The sequence below is a fragment of the Saccostrea cucullata genome, unplaced genomic scaffold (assembly GCF_032062105.1).
Source record: "Saccostrea cucullata isolate Sc308-1 unplaced genomic scaffold, CSIRO_AGI_Scuc_v1 ctg895, whole genome shotgun sequence".
NCBI classification, from domain to species: domain Eukaryota; kingdom Metazoa; phylum Mollusca; class Bivalvia; order Ostreida; family Ostreidae; genus Saccostrea; species Saccostrea cuccullata.
In genome coordinates this window covers 173,290-190,073 of record NW_026922913.1, presented here as the reverse complement: position 1 = coordinate 190,073, position 16,784 = coordinate 173,290, and the positions used below count along the sequence as shown (strand labels likewise).

At 32.1% G+C, this 16,784-nt stretch overlaps 1 protein-coding gene across 1 annotated transcript; it reads right to left on the bottom strand.

Annotated features, from left to right (window-relative positions):
* Positions 1 to 11,818: 11,818 nt before the first annotated feature.
* On the bottom strand, positions 11,819 to 16,109 carry LOC134262785 (uncharacterized). Its single transcript, XM_062745117.1, has 7 exons — positions 16,076 to 16,109; positions 15,912 to 15,929; positions 15,612 to 15,746; positions 15,304 to 15,408; positions 13,573 to 13,692; positions 13,141 to 13,300; positions 11,819 to 12,081 (listed from the first exon to the last, which is right to left on the bottom strand). Exons 1-7 carry the CDS (start codon positions 16,107 to 16,109, stop codon positions 11,901 to 11,903), a joined length of 753 nt encoding a protein of 250 aa, XP_062601101.1. The 3' UTR covers positions 11,819 to 11,900.
* Between the last annotated feature and the right edge of the window lie 675 nt (positions 16,110 to 16,784).

The window sequence follows — 16,784 nt, the reverse complement described above, 5'->3', positions numbered from 1 at the left end:
AAATTGAAAACTAGGATAAAATACGATGTCAGAAATGTCAAATTTTGAATGATCTGCCTTGCTTAGAGAAAAAAGTGTTTGACACCATTCTTTTTGGATGTTGTTCATCTGCTTTAAAGTTTATAATTTCATTATAAAAATTGCTGAAGTCTTTTCATGATGAAACATCTAAATATTTTGAATACAGTTAGAAGGATTCCAATTGCTTCTCTACACTGCATAATATATTAGGTTGTAAAATGGAAACCTACTACATGTACTTAAAGGTTTTTCTTTTACCTATACAGGTACAGTGGTGGTTGAAGCAATATGGAACCTGGTTATTCTGACAACCATGACAATCAGAACTGTGCGTACAACCACGGGGGTGACCTTAAAAAAAGTAATAAAGCACAGTGTATAAAAATATGCAACCAGTGTCAATAAGCATGAATCGAAGATTATATTGTTTTCCTTTTTAAATATAGTTTGTTGTTGCTGTCCTGCATTGTAAAAACAGACATATTTTAGATGGGTTAATGAATACAAAGACATTTTTTTAATTGTTACTCCACAATAAAATTAGGAGACGTCGAACCAATAAAAATATTATGAAGTTTGTTATTTTGACCAATATTCAGTATTCTTTCAAAACTAAGATTAAGGATGTATTGAAAAATAGCAGCAAATTGTGATCTGAGTTTTAGCAACAGCCAATCATAGAGCTGAAAATAAATTTCCTCTCTATTGGTAAATGAAATTTTGAAAGATATCAATTTTATTAGTAGTTTTTTCTTGTTCTGAAATATTTACTACTCAAATGTGATGTTTATGGTATTTTAAGCACTACTATATGTATTTCGACCCCAAAACATATTTTTTTTTCGAAGATATATATATCAATATTGAAATTATTTTTTTTATTGCGTTTAAACTTAATAATTCATTTTTTAAACGCAATTAATTGGATTAACATGTAGCTCATGTTAGTTCAATCGGTTTGTATGTTAAGGCATTTGTTGTTATCACTATTTGATACAAGAAAGAGCGTAAGATGCGATTTGCTTTATTGTTGATTACGTTTGTGTTATAATTTTATCCCAGCCATGGCCTGTTTTTGGTAACCATCTCCCTTTCTTGGATGGATTAAGATATCATTTTTGTTAATTTATGTTGCATGTTCCTCCTGTTTTGTATCGCCTTGTGTCATTTTATGTTTATCATCGATTCTGCTTGGATACCCTTATATTAGCAAAATTATTGATGGCTCCCAATTTCAATTATTGTTGAAAAGTTTTATTGATTGATGATTTTTTTTCTAAAAATTGAGGCCGTATTAGCCTTCAATTTGTGATTTTTTTTATTCTAGAGATTCAGTACTATTCACCATCTACACATTATTCCTTAATAGTAACTAAAAGAATTTTTGCCTTGTCATGTATTAAATGTAACTCAATGACTAAAAAAAAAGCTGAAATAAACATATGTAAACGACACCACATAAATCTAATGTTTAGAACATGAGCATTATATATTATTTGATCGGTGTTTTTTTAATTTCTTAATATTATCATATTATCTATACAAAACTTACTCCCACTACTGGATGCATAATTCTGTGTATCTACCATGGAAGAAGCACACAATCCTAAAAAAAAAAATAAATAAAAATACTATAAAAGTAAAATTATCAATTAATAAAACCAAAAAAAAAAAGTTTTGGGAACATTCTCTAGAAGCTATAAATCATAGACCTGATAAGATTGCTAATGATAATGTCTTCTATAAACAACTGAATTTGTATAAATATATATATTTTGTTTAGTTTTAAACCTCTAACAATATATTTCTATTATTTTGAGACATTTCTTATAAATACCCGATCCCACTTCTGAAGTTTGAGGTCCGTGTTTGCTCTGCTCCTTATTTATATTGGTTTATGGATTTTTTTTATCTTAAATACTGTTCGTTATCTCCATATGTTTCATTGTAGAAGGAATCAAAATACCAAACAGTAATTAATTAATGAAAATTAAGGGAAGAGGAGGCCCACGAATACACGAATCTCTTTAAATTTTAGAATATACTCCTTCAATAGCAAACAAAATGTATATTATATACATGTAATAGTAAATACACATAAAATGATGAAGTATTTTTCTTCCACAGACGTAAATATTATAGATTTAATGTAACATAACATAATCAGATATGATCAAAGTAATCTGATTTTTTTTTGACAAAGTTACCTGTAAAGAGGACTAGAATCACATCTGTTTGCTTCATTTCATAAATATCCTGCTAGTCTCTTCTTTAATAAGGCCGTAACCTATTTAACTCTGATAAGAAATAGTTTGCACGTCTTTCTTTTGAATATAACGACAGTAAAAGATATGATTGAGGCACCAATATTAAACCGGTCTATTCTATCAATACTTTTAAGTCTTAGCTCAAAACCAGAAAAATTTTAGAAATGATGCATATCGCAGTTCATTAGAGAACAGCTTTTTCAACATATTTTTGCACTTATAATTACGAGGGTTGTCCCAAAAAGTCGTAGACAATGTTTATAATTTTTTAAACATGCAACCATTACTTGTCAAATTTTGCAGAGACACAAAATAGTCAATGTTCTTTAAAATTGTGAATTTTTAAATATATATCTTTCATATTAATAATATTAGGACGATTTATATGAAGGCCGATAAGGCCTGTCGGCGCACGGACAAAATTCGGAATAATTTACACATATAACATTTACATTTGCTTTCATTTCTTTAGTAGTATGTAGTACATGGAACTCAAGTTGGAATCACTGAAACCAGAATCAAAATTTGAATAATGTATCAAAATTTCATATGAATATCACTAGAAACAGACGATTGGTGTCATGATTTTCACAGTATCGTTGAAATTGAGTATGATGAAAATGACGTTGTCAAACGCGTAGTCGGCACACGGAGATGTAATAAATTATGTTGGATATACATGTAGTTAATATCCATCAGAGACGGGAAAAAAGAGTACAGAAGTGACATTACACACCAGATTTTAATAAAGAAGTTATTTTTAAATTGCACGATAATCAATGAGAGTTTTTCTTCTGTACCGAAAAAAGTTAATTACGGCATGTAAGAAGTAGAGTACGGTTTGATAAATGCAGAAAATTGGGAACAATCTGGACCGCGAACGACGTCAAACAATTTGTATTCTCTACTGCCTACAATATAAGACGATCTTTCGACAAAAGAAGTCGGTTCACTTTATGCATAAAATGGCCCGGTAGATATACCAATTAATTGATCTACACTTGATTTTCTATTTGAAGCATTGAAATAAAATAGAGACTTGGTGCTTTCATATCATATTAAAAATTTTCCTCTAAAAGTCCAGGTCTAGGAGAACTGGCTTTATGAAATTGCATCGTTCTTGAGCTTTTAGGTAAACACGTGTAATTGAGAACTTTCAGTGAAGAAAAATAATATGAGTGCACTCTCTGATCTAAAAAATAAAACATGTCTTTTAATCCTCAGAAACAGTTCTAAGACTATCATTTACTAGTTGCATAATTTAGATCAGAGATTGCGCTCTATATTAAATATAAAAAAAATAGCTTTAAAAATTGGCCGTTTTTGTAGACTTTTTCAGAATATGAAATTGACTCATTTCGTGACGTCATAATGCATTGACTAGCCAGAAAATGACGTCATTTTTTTTTTTTATAGATACGCAGTCACCAGAGATCTAAGTGATATTTTATGCATTGTTAACTAAAACTATGCAGTTTCAGTTTTTCAGAAATTCACAGGGCCAAATAAGGCAAACATGAATCTTGTTCTTTCGAATGAAATTTGAATCTGCTTAAAAAAAAAATAAAAAACAAACAGACAGTAGTGAATTTAAATATGTCCCTTAATCAAGAGTGGTCTATCACTTAAAAAAAAATATTGAATGTTAATACCCGCGAGTGAAGCAGAGAAAGAGATCATGACGTTATAAGAGACGTAATTTACACTTGCTTTCCTGCGCCGGTGTACACATATTCTTTCTTTATTTTTTCATAATTTTCTGATAAGTTGTGATATCATCATGAAACTTGAAGTGCATGATCATAAAATGTTACTCTTTGCTATGAAAAGGAAAGAAATTTAATAAAGCAAAGAGAAACAAAAATGTTTTCCCTGCATGTCTACGACTTTTTGGGACAACTCTCATATGTTTCAATGAATAAAAAACCAAGGAACAAATGAATGAACTATTGGTTAATATATGATCAATTGTAATAGGCTGGTTCAATAATTAGATACTGTTTACTATATATATCTATGATGAGTTGAGATCGCAATGTTTGAAAATAATTAAATTCTAGTTAGGGTTTTTATTGGAAGACAATGAAATTTTCAGTGAAAACTGATATATTGGATTCAGAGACTGAATGAATCTAAATGATAGGTAGAAATTTTCAGTAACTATAAGTAACGTTAAATCATGCACTAATCTAGAGGGGGGATGGGGGGTGGGGTGGGGGGTCCGCCCACCTCCTGAAATTTGCAGAGGTATTTAATTTATATACTTAACCAAGTAAAAATTACCTTGGACCCCCCCCCCCCTCCTAGATATCGCATACCCCCTGAAAAACGTGGATATGGTGTTATGATGGTATGAAAAGTCTTCGGTATGAAGAAGATTTGGAAGTCGACCCCCCCCCCAAATAAGATTTTCATTTTTTGAAGATATAACGTGTTTTTTTTTTTTTGATTGTCAACAAATTTCTGGGTTGGATTTTTTTTATTCCTTTGAACATAATAAAAGGAAGTTGAAGTTGAAAAAAACATAAATTGAAGGATAAGGCGAACAAGTCAAGAACTGTAGACTTTTGTACGTGTAATGACTTCTGCATTGCATACATAAATGAACGCTCACAGCCGCAGATCTAGGAATTTTTTCAAGGGGGGGGGGGAGGGGCGGGGTCCACTTCAGTGAAGAAAAAAAAACACGTTATATCTCCAAAACATGAAAATCCTTTTTTTTTTTTGTGTGTGTGGGGGGGGGGGGGGGGGGGGGAGGGGAGTCGACTTCCAAATCTTCTTCATACCTTAGACTTTTCATACCATCTTAACACCATAAGCACGTTTTTGAGGGGGGGGAGGAATTCAGTCAAAGCGCCCCCTAATAAAATCGTCCCGGTCAAAGCGTCCCCCGATTTTGGTCAAAGCGTTCCACCTGATTTTGGACAGAATGCCCCCTGGTTTTGATCAAAGCGCCCCTTTAAAGAATTTTACAGTAAAATGATGTTACAAAACCGCTCCCAAATATTGGTCAAAGCGTTTTTTTTTTGGGGGGGAGGGGAATCGACTTCCAAATCTTCTTCATACCAAGATGGTATGAAAAGTCTGAAATCCAGTCAAAGCGCCCCCTAATAAAATCGTCCTGGTCAAAGCGTCCCCAGATTTTGGTCAAAACGCCCCTCAATATAATTTTATAGAAAACAAATCGTTTCGAATCCATCCCCAAGCAATGGTCAAAATGTCCCAATTGCACCTAGCAAGATTTTTCAAACTCCGAAATAAAAGCCAGAAATTATACATCTTGATTTTACCTGAGCCCTCTGTAATTACATGTACTCCCATTCCCTTTCCAAAATTCTATCAAAATATGTTAGGGGGCACTTTGACCAAAATCAAGAGGCATTTTGACCATTTCTTGGGGACAGTAAACTTTAAAGCCGCTTAACCCGAAACAGGCACATATTATCTTACACAGTAAAAGTACTTCATTACATAGATAATGTATAAAAAGAAATTATAAGATTGATTTAATAGTTTATTACAACAATCCTTACATGGAAAACGCAGATCAAAAACCTTATTGACAAACAGTAGTTCCTGACGGAAGTTAAGATCTGTTGTGAAGTCAATTTTGAAAAAATAAGTTTATCGGATATATCTAATAATGAAGATAATTCAAACCCGAGTATTTTTTTTTCTCTATTATAAGAAGCCTTAGTCATAATACATCTTTTCAAAATTAAGAAATTAATTGAATATAATCCATAGTAATTTTTATATTAATATGCATATTTAAAGAATAAAGGAAGATCAGATATTTTAAATGATTTTTTTGAAAGGAGCTGAAATATTGTCCGTGTACAGGTTATATATATGTACTTTGTTTGAAAAAAAATGCTCGGGTTCGTTCTTTATGAGATAAACATGTAAGCGATAAATTTAATTTTTCGAAGGTGATTTCACACAATATCAACAATGATCAACATAGGATTATTTTTTGTGTGACCTAACAAAAATTATTTTTTTAACTTTTGAATTTTGATATCTTTTAAAAGAAAAGGACTTTGAGGATATAATTTGCCAAAAGTGGAAACAATTTATGGACAATTATTTTTCAAGAAGAAAATCGAATATATATTTTTAGCGATTAGAATCGGACCAAGCGTCTTTAAGAATGTTTTCTACAAAAATATGTTAGGGGCGCTTTGACTTAAATCAGGGGACGCTTTGACTAAAATCAGGGGACACTTTGACCAATATTTGGCAACGGTATTTTTTTCTATAAAAATATTTTAGGGGAGGCTTTGACCAAAATTAAGGGGTGCTTTGACTAAAATCAGGGGACGCTTTGACCGGGACGTTTTTATTAGGGGGCTCTTTGACTGGCTCCCGTTCAAAGGACCATTTAATTAAGTTCATAATTATGGTTTTTTGGGGGGTCAAGATCAAGTAAACGAAAGGAGTGTTCATATTCTCAACATTAAAAATTTGTTCCTTGAATGAGGCCTAATAATATTACATATAATGCTTAAATACGGGGTATTTGAGCAAAGGTATAAGAAAATACCCAACAAAATATCTTTTTATGTTACCTAGTTCTCCTGCCAGACAACTGAGCTTGTTTTTTGGTTAAAGCAGGCAAAAACAAACAACATCATTGAAGTGAAAAAATGTCATTTTTTGAAGTAAATGACGTAAAATTAGTAAAAACATATTTACAATACAAGGAAAGGGGTCAGAAAGGGGGACTTAAATATAAAATATTACATATCTTTATCACAATATTGCACAATCTGACCCCCAGCACCATAATGTCATTGTAAATTTTATACATAGAAAAAAGGGGGAACAACCAGTAGACTAATTAAGAAAACAAAACATGGAAAAAACATTGGCATGTATAGTATACATGTATCTTAGTTGACCCCCTACGAAACATAAAAAAATTATAAATATACATGAAAATAAATGTGCTACATTGCTGCCTGCTATCTGTGTCAATTAAAAAAGTTAGATTCAGTGGACTTGTTTGATGCAACACAATGGAAATGCTTCCAGAATTTATATAATATTTAAGAAAACGTTGATTTATATAACTATGCATATTATGTTTTAGACTTCTATAAAATAGTGCAAGATTGATTTTGATCATTCAGAATAGTTTTCTCCTTATTTCAAGTCGAATGACATAACAGTGCTTAATTTTCTAATATAAATACCGCGTAATTTATTGAAATTTAAAAAAAAGTTATAAAATGTATCAGTAACATTAAATCAATTTTGACTTTAAAAACTGATTTGGTACCAAAATACAGTCAAAATTTATTCACAAGAAATCAACCCTAGGGAATTGAGTATGATTTATTCTTATAAACAAGTAATTCCTTCTCGAAATATTTTAAGGATAACCAATATTTTAATAGATTGTCATGAATCCTCTAAGTTTGAGATGTCCTGATTTTATCATACAGACTTCATGAGTACATGTATATTTCATGAACAAAATATAAACTATATTTCAGACAGGAGAAATTTATCAGTCACGGAGTTATCTGTCACAGTAGGTGAACTTCTGAAATTAGCAATGCGACATATCGTGCATTAAATGCTGAACTCGTATTAAATTAGGTACAGCGTATCTCTGGCAATGCAGTACAATGAACTATTAATAAAACAGGTAAAACGTTCTTCTAGATTTGCACGTGACGCTGCAAAAGAAATATAAATGTGAAGCTAAGCCTATCAGAACGATTCAAACACAGAGAGCCCATAGAACAATTTTAAATATATATAGTAAATATGATTTATATCATGACCTATTTTCAAAACATTGTTTTTAAACAAAAGCAAAATTTTCTTTTACAAATTAGGAATCTTTTCTCAAAACAAGGATTTTTAGGTTGATTATATTATGCTTTGTATGTTCCATTCGAGAATATTCAACTCATATAGAGACCTCACAATATTTTCACGAATTATGGTTCTGCTCTATATATTCTTTTAGAATACTAATAGAAGCAAGCACTCTGTCTCGCGTAATTATGCGAAAAAAGTTCTCGCGAATAAAACGTGATTAACAGTATTACGATTGGCACCACAATTGAAATCGGGGACTCAAAAGTGGACAAATCGTGTGATTATATATGAAACCGAAACTAATCTTGTATTCACGCGTGGCTATCGTGTTGATCATGTTTTTTTTTTTCGACCGTTTTCTACGATTATCGTATTGCATCGTACATGTAACTAACCTCAACTGTATCATAAGTAAACGTATTAAATCTGGCTTTCATATTGTGATCATCGATCGGGATCGATCTCGGACAGGACAAACATCCAACTGATTTGCGATTCTTTTGCGATGTCCCACCTTCTGTCACTATCTGTCACGCTTGGCGTGGTCCTACTGCCCACGAGCTGACATGGTATTTTCCACACAGATACGATTTGATACGGGCACATTAGAATAAACGCCATTAGCTAGATTCGAATGTTTACGCTTATGCTATATAACGAGTACTTACACTTGCATAAATAACGGAAAAAAAAATTCATGCGTTTCTTTCACCAATTGAAAAGAGGATGTCAGTTTTGCAAAATATTTGAATATGCCGCACAAGGAAAGCAGAACAAAAGCGGGTCAAGAAAGGAATACTGCGGACGATCTTATCTCTGCTGAACCTAAACCAGTTAAATCAGACGCTACACAGGAGGTAAAAAGAAGACAGTTAATGCCCTTTTTCCTCGTTTTTGACAGCAATAACACATGAATATAGTAATACTACAAACATCACATTCATGGCGTTGTTTATGTTGTCATTAACCCGAATTTCTACCAATCTCATTGATTGTACATGTATGTTTTTGTTTTGTTAACTTTTTAATAGAGAAAAATATATAATGGACTCAGTATAGTCAAATTGTTATATATTTGTCGGGGTAAAATCGTAGCTCAAAGTTTGAATTCATCTTGATCCTGATCCTGCAAGTCATTGCAATGAAAGTGTTGTTCTATTGCAAATTTCTGTGAAAGCACAAAATTTCATGGTGGTATAATTTTTTATGTTTTCGAAGTATGAAGAGACCCACGAATTCATATCCACCACAAAATGTAAAATGTCACACACATAACTACTCAACAATTCTTCATTCACGAATTCAAATCCTCCCGAACCTAGAGTTTTTACTCAAACCACGAAACTTTGACCCCATGAAAACATGTGATTTTACAGTATTGCAGGAGGGTGCAATGAACGTATTATATCGAAGAGTACATAAAATGTATCTATCGTGACCATACCGCATCAAACGTAACGAATCGTTTGAAAATGTGCATATGTGCATCTCTTCGAAACTTGGCATAAAATTCAATAAAAACTCTCTGCGATCAGATACGAATGTGGCGTTCGTAACAGACCGCACGACAGTTAGAACGTATCACAAAGGGCTTCAAATTCTGACCTTTAGTCGGCACAATTTAGCAGTGAGGGATCTTTGTCATGCTAACGTCTACCGTGACATGAAACTCTCATCCAAAAGACTCGCAACTTACAAGTCAACGCGCCGAGCGATAGCGAAGGAACAGTTCCACCTACATGTATTTTTTTCATCGACTTAGGTCAGCCGTGGCCGCGCTTCGAACTCGCGAACTTCCAAAGATGGAGCAAGCGCTCTACCGAGCAACCGTAACGGTCAAAGATTTTAGAGAAATCGTTCTGGTTTGCTTAAAATGTGATTGCTTATATACTCCTCCATCGCACCTTTTTAACAAAAATGTACTACTTGCATAATTAACAATAGTTAAAGGGACATGGACACAGTTTCAACTGAAATTTTGAAACCAATTTTAATGCTTACAATTCCTACCTAAGGCATCATCTAATGATCAGCAAAATTTTGAACATCATTTATTGATTAACAAACGAGATACAGATTTTTCAAAAAGTTCTTCAAAATGTAAACAATAATCGTGCCTTGGTTTTGTTTGCATACAGAAAATATCATATTAAAATAACAAAATGAAACTCAGCAAATAACTACAAACTGGTTTATTGTATTTAGAATTAACTTCTTCATTGAAATTATCTGCTTTGAACAAACATATATTCGTATATTAACCATGCAAACAAACCTGACACAGACTCTAAAAATAACAAAGGTTTGGAGTTCTTAATTTGTCTTGTATCTCGACAACTGAAGTTTAAATTTTTGATGATCATTAGAAAGACCTTAGTAAAATATTTGTAAAAAAGGAAAAAAAAATTTTTTTTAAATTTTTTGCTTAAACTGTGTTTATGCCCCTTAATACTTGAAGACTTCAAAAAGATCTCTTCGAGTAGAGTTTCTTACTCACTTCGATTCAACTCAAGGTGATTGTTGACCATATGCTGCTAATAATTGATAGTTTGATTGTCTGCCCAGGCTGTACACGTGTATCCAGAGTTTTGAAAAACTTAACAATCTATGAGGAATTAGTGAATGGGAAACTTAACCCGAAAATATCAGAGTATTTACTTTACTTTGCTACAAAAGTATAATTAATTCTAGTCAGAACCAGCGTCGAAACTCTGTTTTAGATGCCCCTGTTTTCTCTGCTTCCAAGTGTTGGTGTTCCAATGGATTCTTTGTATCTGTTATTAATCTTCATATTCCACATCTTACCTTTGCTTAGCATTTTGGTGCCTTACACTAATATTTTAAACAAGAGAAAAAGACAGGATATGCTAGAATATAAATATTTTCGCAGAGATGTATATGTATTCAGTTTTAAACAAATTGTTGTTGAAAATTATTTGTCAAACTTAACTCCATAATATACATACGAGTAATAGAAATTGTAAGCAGAATTGTGACTTTGCACCCCAAGATGGCGAGAATGACTTATGATTGCATAGTGTAAAAAAAAATTCAAAATATGAGACGACATAATAAAACTACAAACGAGCATGGAACTTGGATGGATGTGTTTTCAGTTGTAGGGTTCATTAGTTTTTGGCATCAAACACAGTCCCACTTGAACAATTTATCGCTGTTTCTTTGAACTCTGAATGGATTTTTCTCTACGCAGAATTCATGAATTATTAATTTTATAAAGGATGTGTCTATCGGTAAAACAATCTTATAAGGATTAATATTAAAATTATCTTCTGTAAGACATCTGGCAGATTTTTTAATATTCAGTACCCAGGAATCATTCATAACAGAATACATTGCATGCTATAGTGTGTGACTGTGGAAAAGTTCCTTCTGGGCTGGATTTCTTTTGCAAAATTGTTAAGATGCAATATAGGGAGATAACGGACAATTTTCAAGCTCCAAATTAAAGTTCATTTAAAAATACAAAATATAGGAGCAGGGCAAACAAAATATCAAAGATTTTATTGTTTCAAAATTGAGATTTGCATTAAAGAATCGAATTGGTGAAAAAAAAGACTTCAGAAAGCAAAGACAACTCAAAATAAATATTCAATATCAATGAATTTGTAATAAAATAAAATACCCATATCGAATGAAAAAATATTTAAGAATAAATATTTTATAATGTAATTTATAAGAATCAAAACAAATTGCTCTGCCATCTTTATTGATACACCTGTGAAAAAAATATACATCTAATTATTTCCTCAAAATAATTTAGGCTTTAGTGTAATAGGTAGATTTATCCGGAACCTGTCCCGCGTTACATTCGTCTGTTACACAACAGAAGTGACAGCTGTATTGCCCCGTCATTGGGACATTGCCGTAGTTGGTGCAGTATTCCAGGTCTGACGTCTGGTGGAGCCACTTGTTTCGGCACTCCTCCTCTGTCACACATCTGATTAATAAAAGAGTCATTAATGTTGATGGACTCCCAAATATCAAAGGTTTTCTTCTGTTTGTTCTTCAAGGAATTTAATATGAGTGTAAACATGCTTGCATCATTTTGTTTTCTAAATGTCAAAGTGTAGAAAAAAAAGTGATCGAAACAATATTAATATGTGGAGCGGGCTTAAAAAATAGAACCCTTGTAATTCAAGAGTTGGGGTCAGGTTCCTAGAAGGATAAAGCAAACTCATTTAACATACATGTCGAATTAAGGGCAACATCAATGTTTTCCTCTTTCCAAGCAGAAGTACTTTTTTAAAAGTCTGTTACACATGAATTAAAAAAGCAGGTCTGCTTATAAAGGAGCACAATTAGTCCCCATACAATTCCAAAAACTTGTTAAAAATCTTTGTCTCTGAAGACTATATAAATGTTTTGAGGAACTCAAGCATATTCAATATCAACTTAAGAGTACTTGTGTGTACAGACAGAGAGGTTTCTTTACGAAATAATTTTGCTGATGACAAATTACAAGCAAGGAAGGTTTCCATTTACCGTTGTCATTAATGTTAAAGATTTGTTAAGATATTTTTGATTTTAAAATTTCCAACATTCCAAATTTTTTTTTAAGTTTCGAAATCCAGTACTGGTACATGTAAGTTAGATCAAAATCTTCTTGGCAGGTTGGAATCTTAAAAATATTAAATAATAAAATGTGACATTTAAAAAAAAATGTCCTTGGATAGCAAAATTTTGTGTACATATTTGAATTACAGACGTAAAATTTAAACCAGGTTCTTCCAAACTAGTAACACATGTATGATAATGAACCATAGCAACAATGAGTTTTCGTTAACCAGTTTTCATTCATGAAAACTAGACGTGCATTGCGACTTCTTGTGAAAATCAACAGGAAAATATAAAAATATTACTTATAAATCGACGAACGAACTGTATTTCCATTTCTTTCACTTTTCAATAAAGAATTTTTTGCAATGGTATTTGTGATTTTTTTCATGTAATGCTGTTACATATATTATATATATATCACTTTAGCGTTAAACATGACCTTTTATATGTTTGTGTGTTGCCTGATCCGTCATGGACAATATCAGTCATGCAGAAATGTTCATTCGATGCACAATTTTGTAAATTTCCCAAGTAAATTGTCCTCGTATCACAGGAAATAGATGAATTAGCGTCTCTACATGTATGGCACTTTCTGACGCCTTTGATAAATAATTAAACAACAAAATGCCATTTACACGTAAGTTAATGATCATGAAATTCATTTATAAATAATGTATATGTAAAAAAAACTAAAGAAAATGTAATGTTATTAATCTTTATGGCAATACAAATAGCGAACAGTGGGAAAACAAGGGCCTCCTGCATAGACCACAGTTGTGATCAATGCCTAACCCATGTTTGCTAAAACATACAAAGCTCGTCCATTTGTTTCAAAAGATGTAATTATGGGGAATCAAAGAATAAGATATACCTGCGAATATTGGAGGATTATTGTGCGATGATGGTGAAGTTGATGGTACAGATCTTGTACTTGTGGTTGTCTCAGGAGATGACGTTTTCATCGTTGTCGATTGCACCGTTGTTGTAAAATCTAATAAAAACGCAAGGCGGAATAGCAGTCTTTTATATTTTTCTGAGAAAGTAATACTCAAAGATTTTATTTCAGCAATCTCATTTAAAGTCATCATTTCATAAGTTCTGTGGTTGATACAATGAACTTGTCATCAGCAAATGCAATTTATCATTGACGTCATATGCTGACTGACGTATTATGTTTATCAGACTAATAGCTAGTCCATTATTTAGGACTAATTTTTCACGTTATTTCCTGATCATGACAAGGAACAGAAGGTGGGTATAACTGCTCTTTCCTCCATCGCACTTGACGATATTTTAGATAAACACAAAAGAATTTTAAGTAACATACAGGGGATGCAAATTGTTGAGAAATGGTACATGTAAAACACTAAGTTATCCTTTTTTCATTCGAGTACTCAATGGATATATAATCAAGCAATGTTAATTGATTACCGAAACATATCAGTAGGAATCAGCAGATTTCTTTTATATGCAGGGAATAAATAAAGTTTTTTTTCTTTTCGGGAATTTATATATAGTAAAGTATTGTAAGGGCTACCTAAAAGAATCGGCAAATTGAAAGTTTGTTTATGCCTCCTCCTATGAGAAATATCAGCCTGATAGTGCAGTGAAAAACAACCAAACACAGATATGCAGTTTTGTCGAATATGTCATTTAATTCAATGACGTAAAGTAAAATGTAAAACAAATCATTAAGGGGGATCACCTAATATTAAACAATACAGGTTACATGTACATAGGTGAAAGGTACAAGTGTGATCCCCCTGAGACTGACTAGAAATTTACATGCAGTGAACATATCAGAGTACATGTAAATATGCATAAAATATAACATAAATGAGTAAATCCTTGGAGGCGTCCAAACAATTGCGCCAATCCAAGAAACGTATGACAAGTTATAAAATATTAATATAAAACCAAAAACCCCAAAAAAGGGTGGGTGGTGGGTTTTTTTCCAAGGCACTACCAGGCTAACAAAAATGGCGCAACAAAATCAAGGATTTTGATTGGGTTACTCTGTCAAGCAAAGCAATGCTTGCGCTTTCGCAATGAAAGGTTATATGATAATTGCATTGCGATAAAGGCGCATATCCTGCAGACTGCGCAGGGATATGCAGAATTATCTAAGGTGTAAAATATAATATATTTCTCATAGCGGCATAAATTGAATTATCTGTGATAATATTGTTTTTCTTCATAAAATCACTATAATTCTAGTAATCAATCTTCTACAAAGGTCAAGTACATGTTTAAAAAACGCCGCCGTCTCCTTTTATTCTGACGTCATGGACTAGTTCTAAATCTAAATATTTATACATATACATGTATCTATGCCTATAGGTCTGAAGTAGTTTTACTGAAATATTTTCTGGTCGACAAACCTCTTAACAAAATCATTCTTTCTTGTATTGAAAATGATATGAAGCAATTTTGATTGGTTATAAAGACAGATTATAATTGCTTAATAGTGGTTATCTTGGAGAGAGTGGTCAAATGTTTACAGGCCTATGATACCTACTTTCACAATGTCTGATGTTTCAATTAGCAATTTCAGAACAAGATAGAAGTAATAAAAAAGAGATAAGAAATGTTTTTCACATACTTGTTGGACTACACTGACAGTTCCGTTGATGCACATCGTCTGAATTGTGTTCACAGTGTGGTGTTTTTCCTGCTGGACAGGTACAATCTTTGTCACTTAGACAAGCTAAAATAATTGGATAAGAAAATGTTAAATATCCTTCGAGAATTGTGCACTTATTAATAGAATGAATAATATTATTTTAATGAAGTCGAAACTGTCATCTAATAGCACATTGATATCTTCAACCAACAAACCTTTGTCAAGTAGCCTATATTTATATGATGTATAAGTATTGAATACCAAAAATACAATAATTGTCTACAAACCAATACAATCACATGTTCTAGTATGATGGGAAAAGAACCCATGATGACTTCTGCAGTAGGGAAATCGAGCTTCTTTCGGACAGACATGAGATGTACAGTCAAAATCATCTCTGCAGTCAGTGGCTGTCAAGGCAACTATAATGGATAAATTTTAACAGCTTTACAAAGTTCATGTAAAACAGTGTTAAAAAAAACAACACACACTGTATTAACACCGTCGATATTTGAATTAATTGATTTCTTTAATTAATAAATCTTATCTGAAATTTTCGTCGAAGAAAAAATTATCATTTTACATACCTGCATGTGTGACACTTTCTGAAAAAATGTAACAAATCAGTAAACGCAAAAGAAAAAGTTAACTAAAATTATACATATATAAGTCTAAATATAAATTTGGGTAAATAGGGATTGGAGGATGAAAAGAACTCCGTAAGATTAATTTCAATAAATCGTTTGGATACCATCATGTTGATAATTTCTTGACTCCACTTTCATTAGTCGTTTGCTTTAAAAGTTTTGCTAAAAGATACATCTTGAGTACAAAGAAAAGAAAAACTGGCCAGCGATAAGTTCACAATAACAAAAAACCCTGAGATTTTAAAACTTAAACAAAACACATTTAACTTTTCTTTAGATGGTTAAAACCGCAGTTAATTGAAATTCAATAAAATTTTCTTTATAGAAAAAATTTTCATACCTGAAGTTTTGACGACATTAACTACAAAGAAATCAATACATCAATTATCTTTGAGGAAATTTGGTTACCTGTTAGCAAGGAGTTCTGTATTCTTTTTTTTTTTACATCGTTTAAATAGTCGACATCGCAGTGATGGATAATATCCAGTCGATATCATATCGACATTGACTTCTGTTTTCCTGTTCATATCATTGACATCGTCAACATTTCAATGTTGGACAATATCGAGTCAACCGTGTCAACATTTCCTTCAGTTTTCTTGTTTACAGTGTTCACATCGTCTTTTGTTGGACGATATTCAGCATTGCATGTTTTATTTTTCAGTATTTTTCTTGTCTAACTGATTGTCCCAAACATTTTCATTATCATTGATTAATAAAATAACAGCATACAGACTTGTACATTACCTTGTATAGATTATGAGAAGCTTATAGATTTGATGTTTCTTAAAATGAAAAATAACTAAAGTGCTG

What these genes read in the sequence shown, in the direction of transcription:
- LOC134262785 (XM_062745117.1), bottom strand. Translation starts at nt 16,109, where the DNA reads ATGAAAGTGGAGTCAAGAAATTATCAACATGATG. An exon ending in TAGAACATGTGATTGTATTG is followed by an intron (nt 15,409 to 15,611) that starts GTTTGTAGACAA and finishes CAATTATTTTAG; the next exon opens with CTTGTCTAAGTGACAAAGAT. An exon ending in TAATCCTCCAATATTCGCAG is followed by an intron (nt 13,301 to 13,572) that starts GTATATCTTATT and finishes TATTTATCAAAG; the next exon opens with GCGTCAGAAAGTGCCATACA.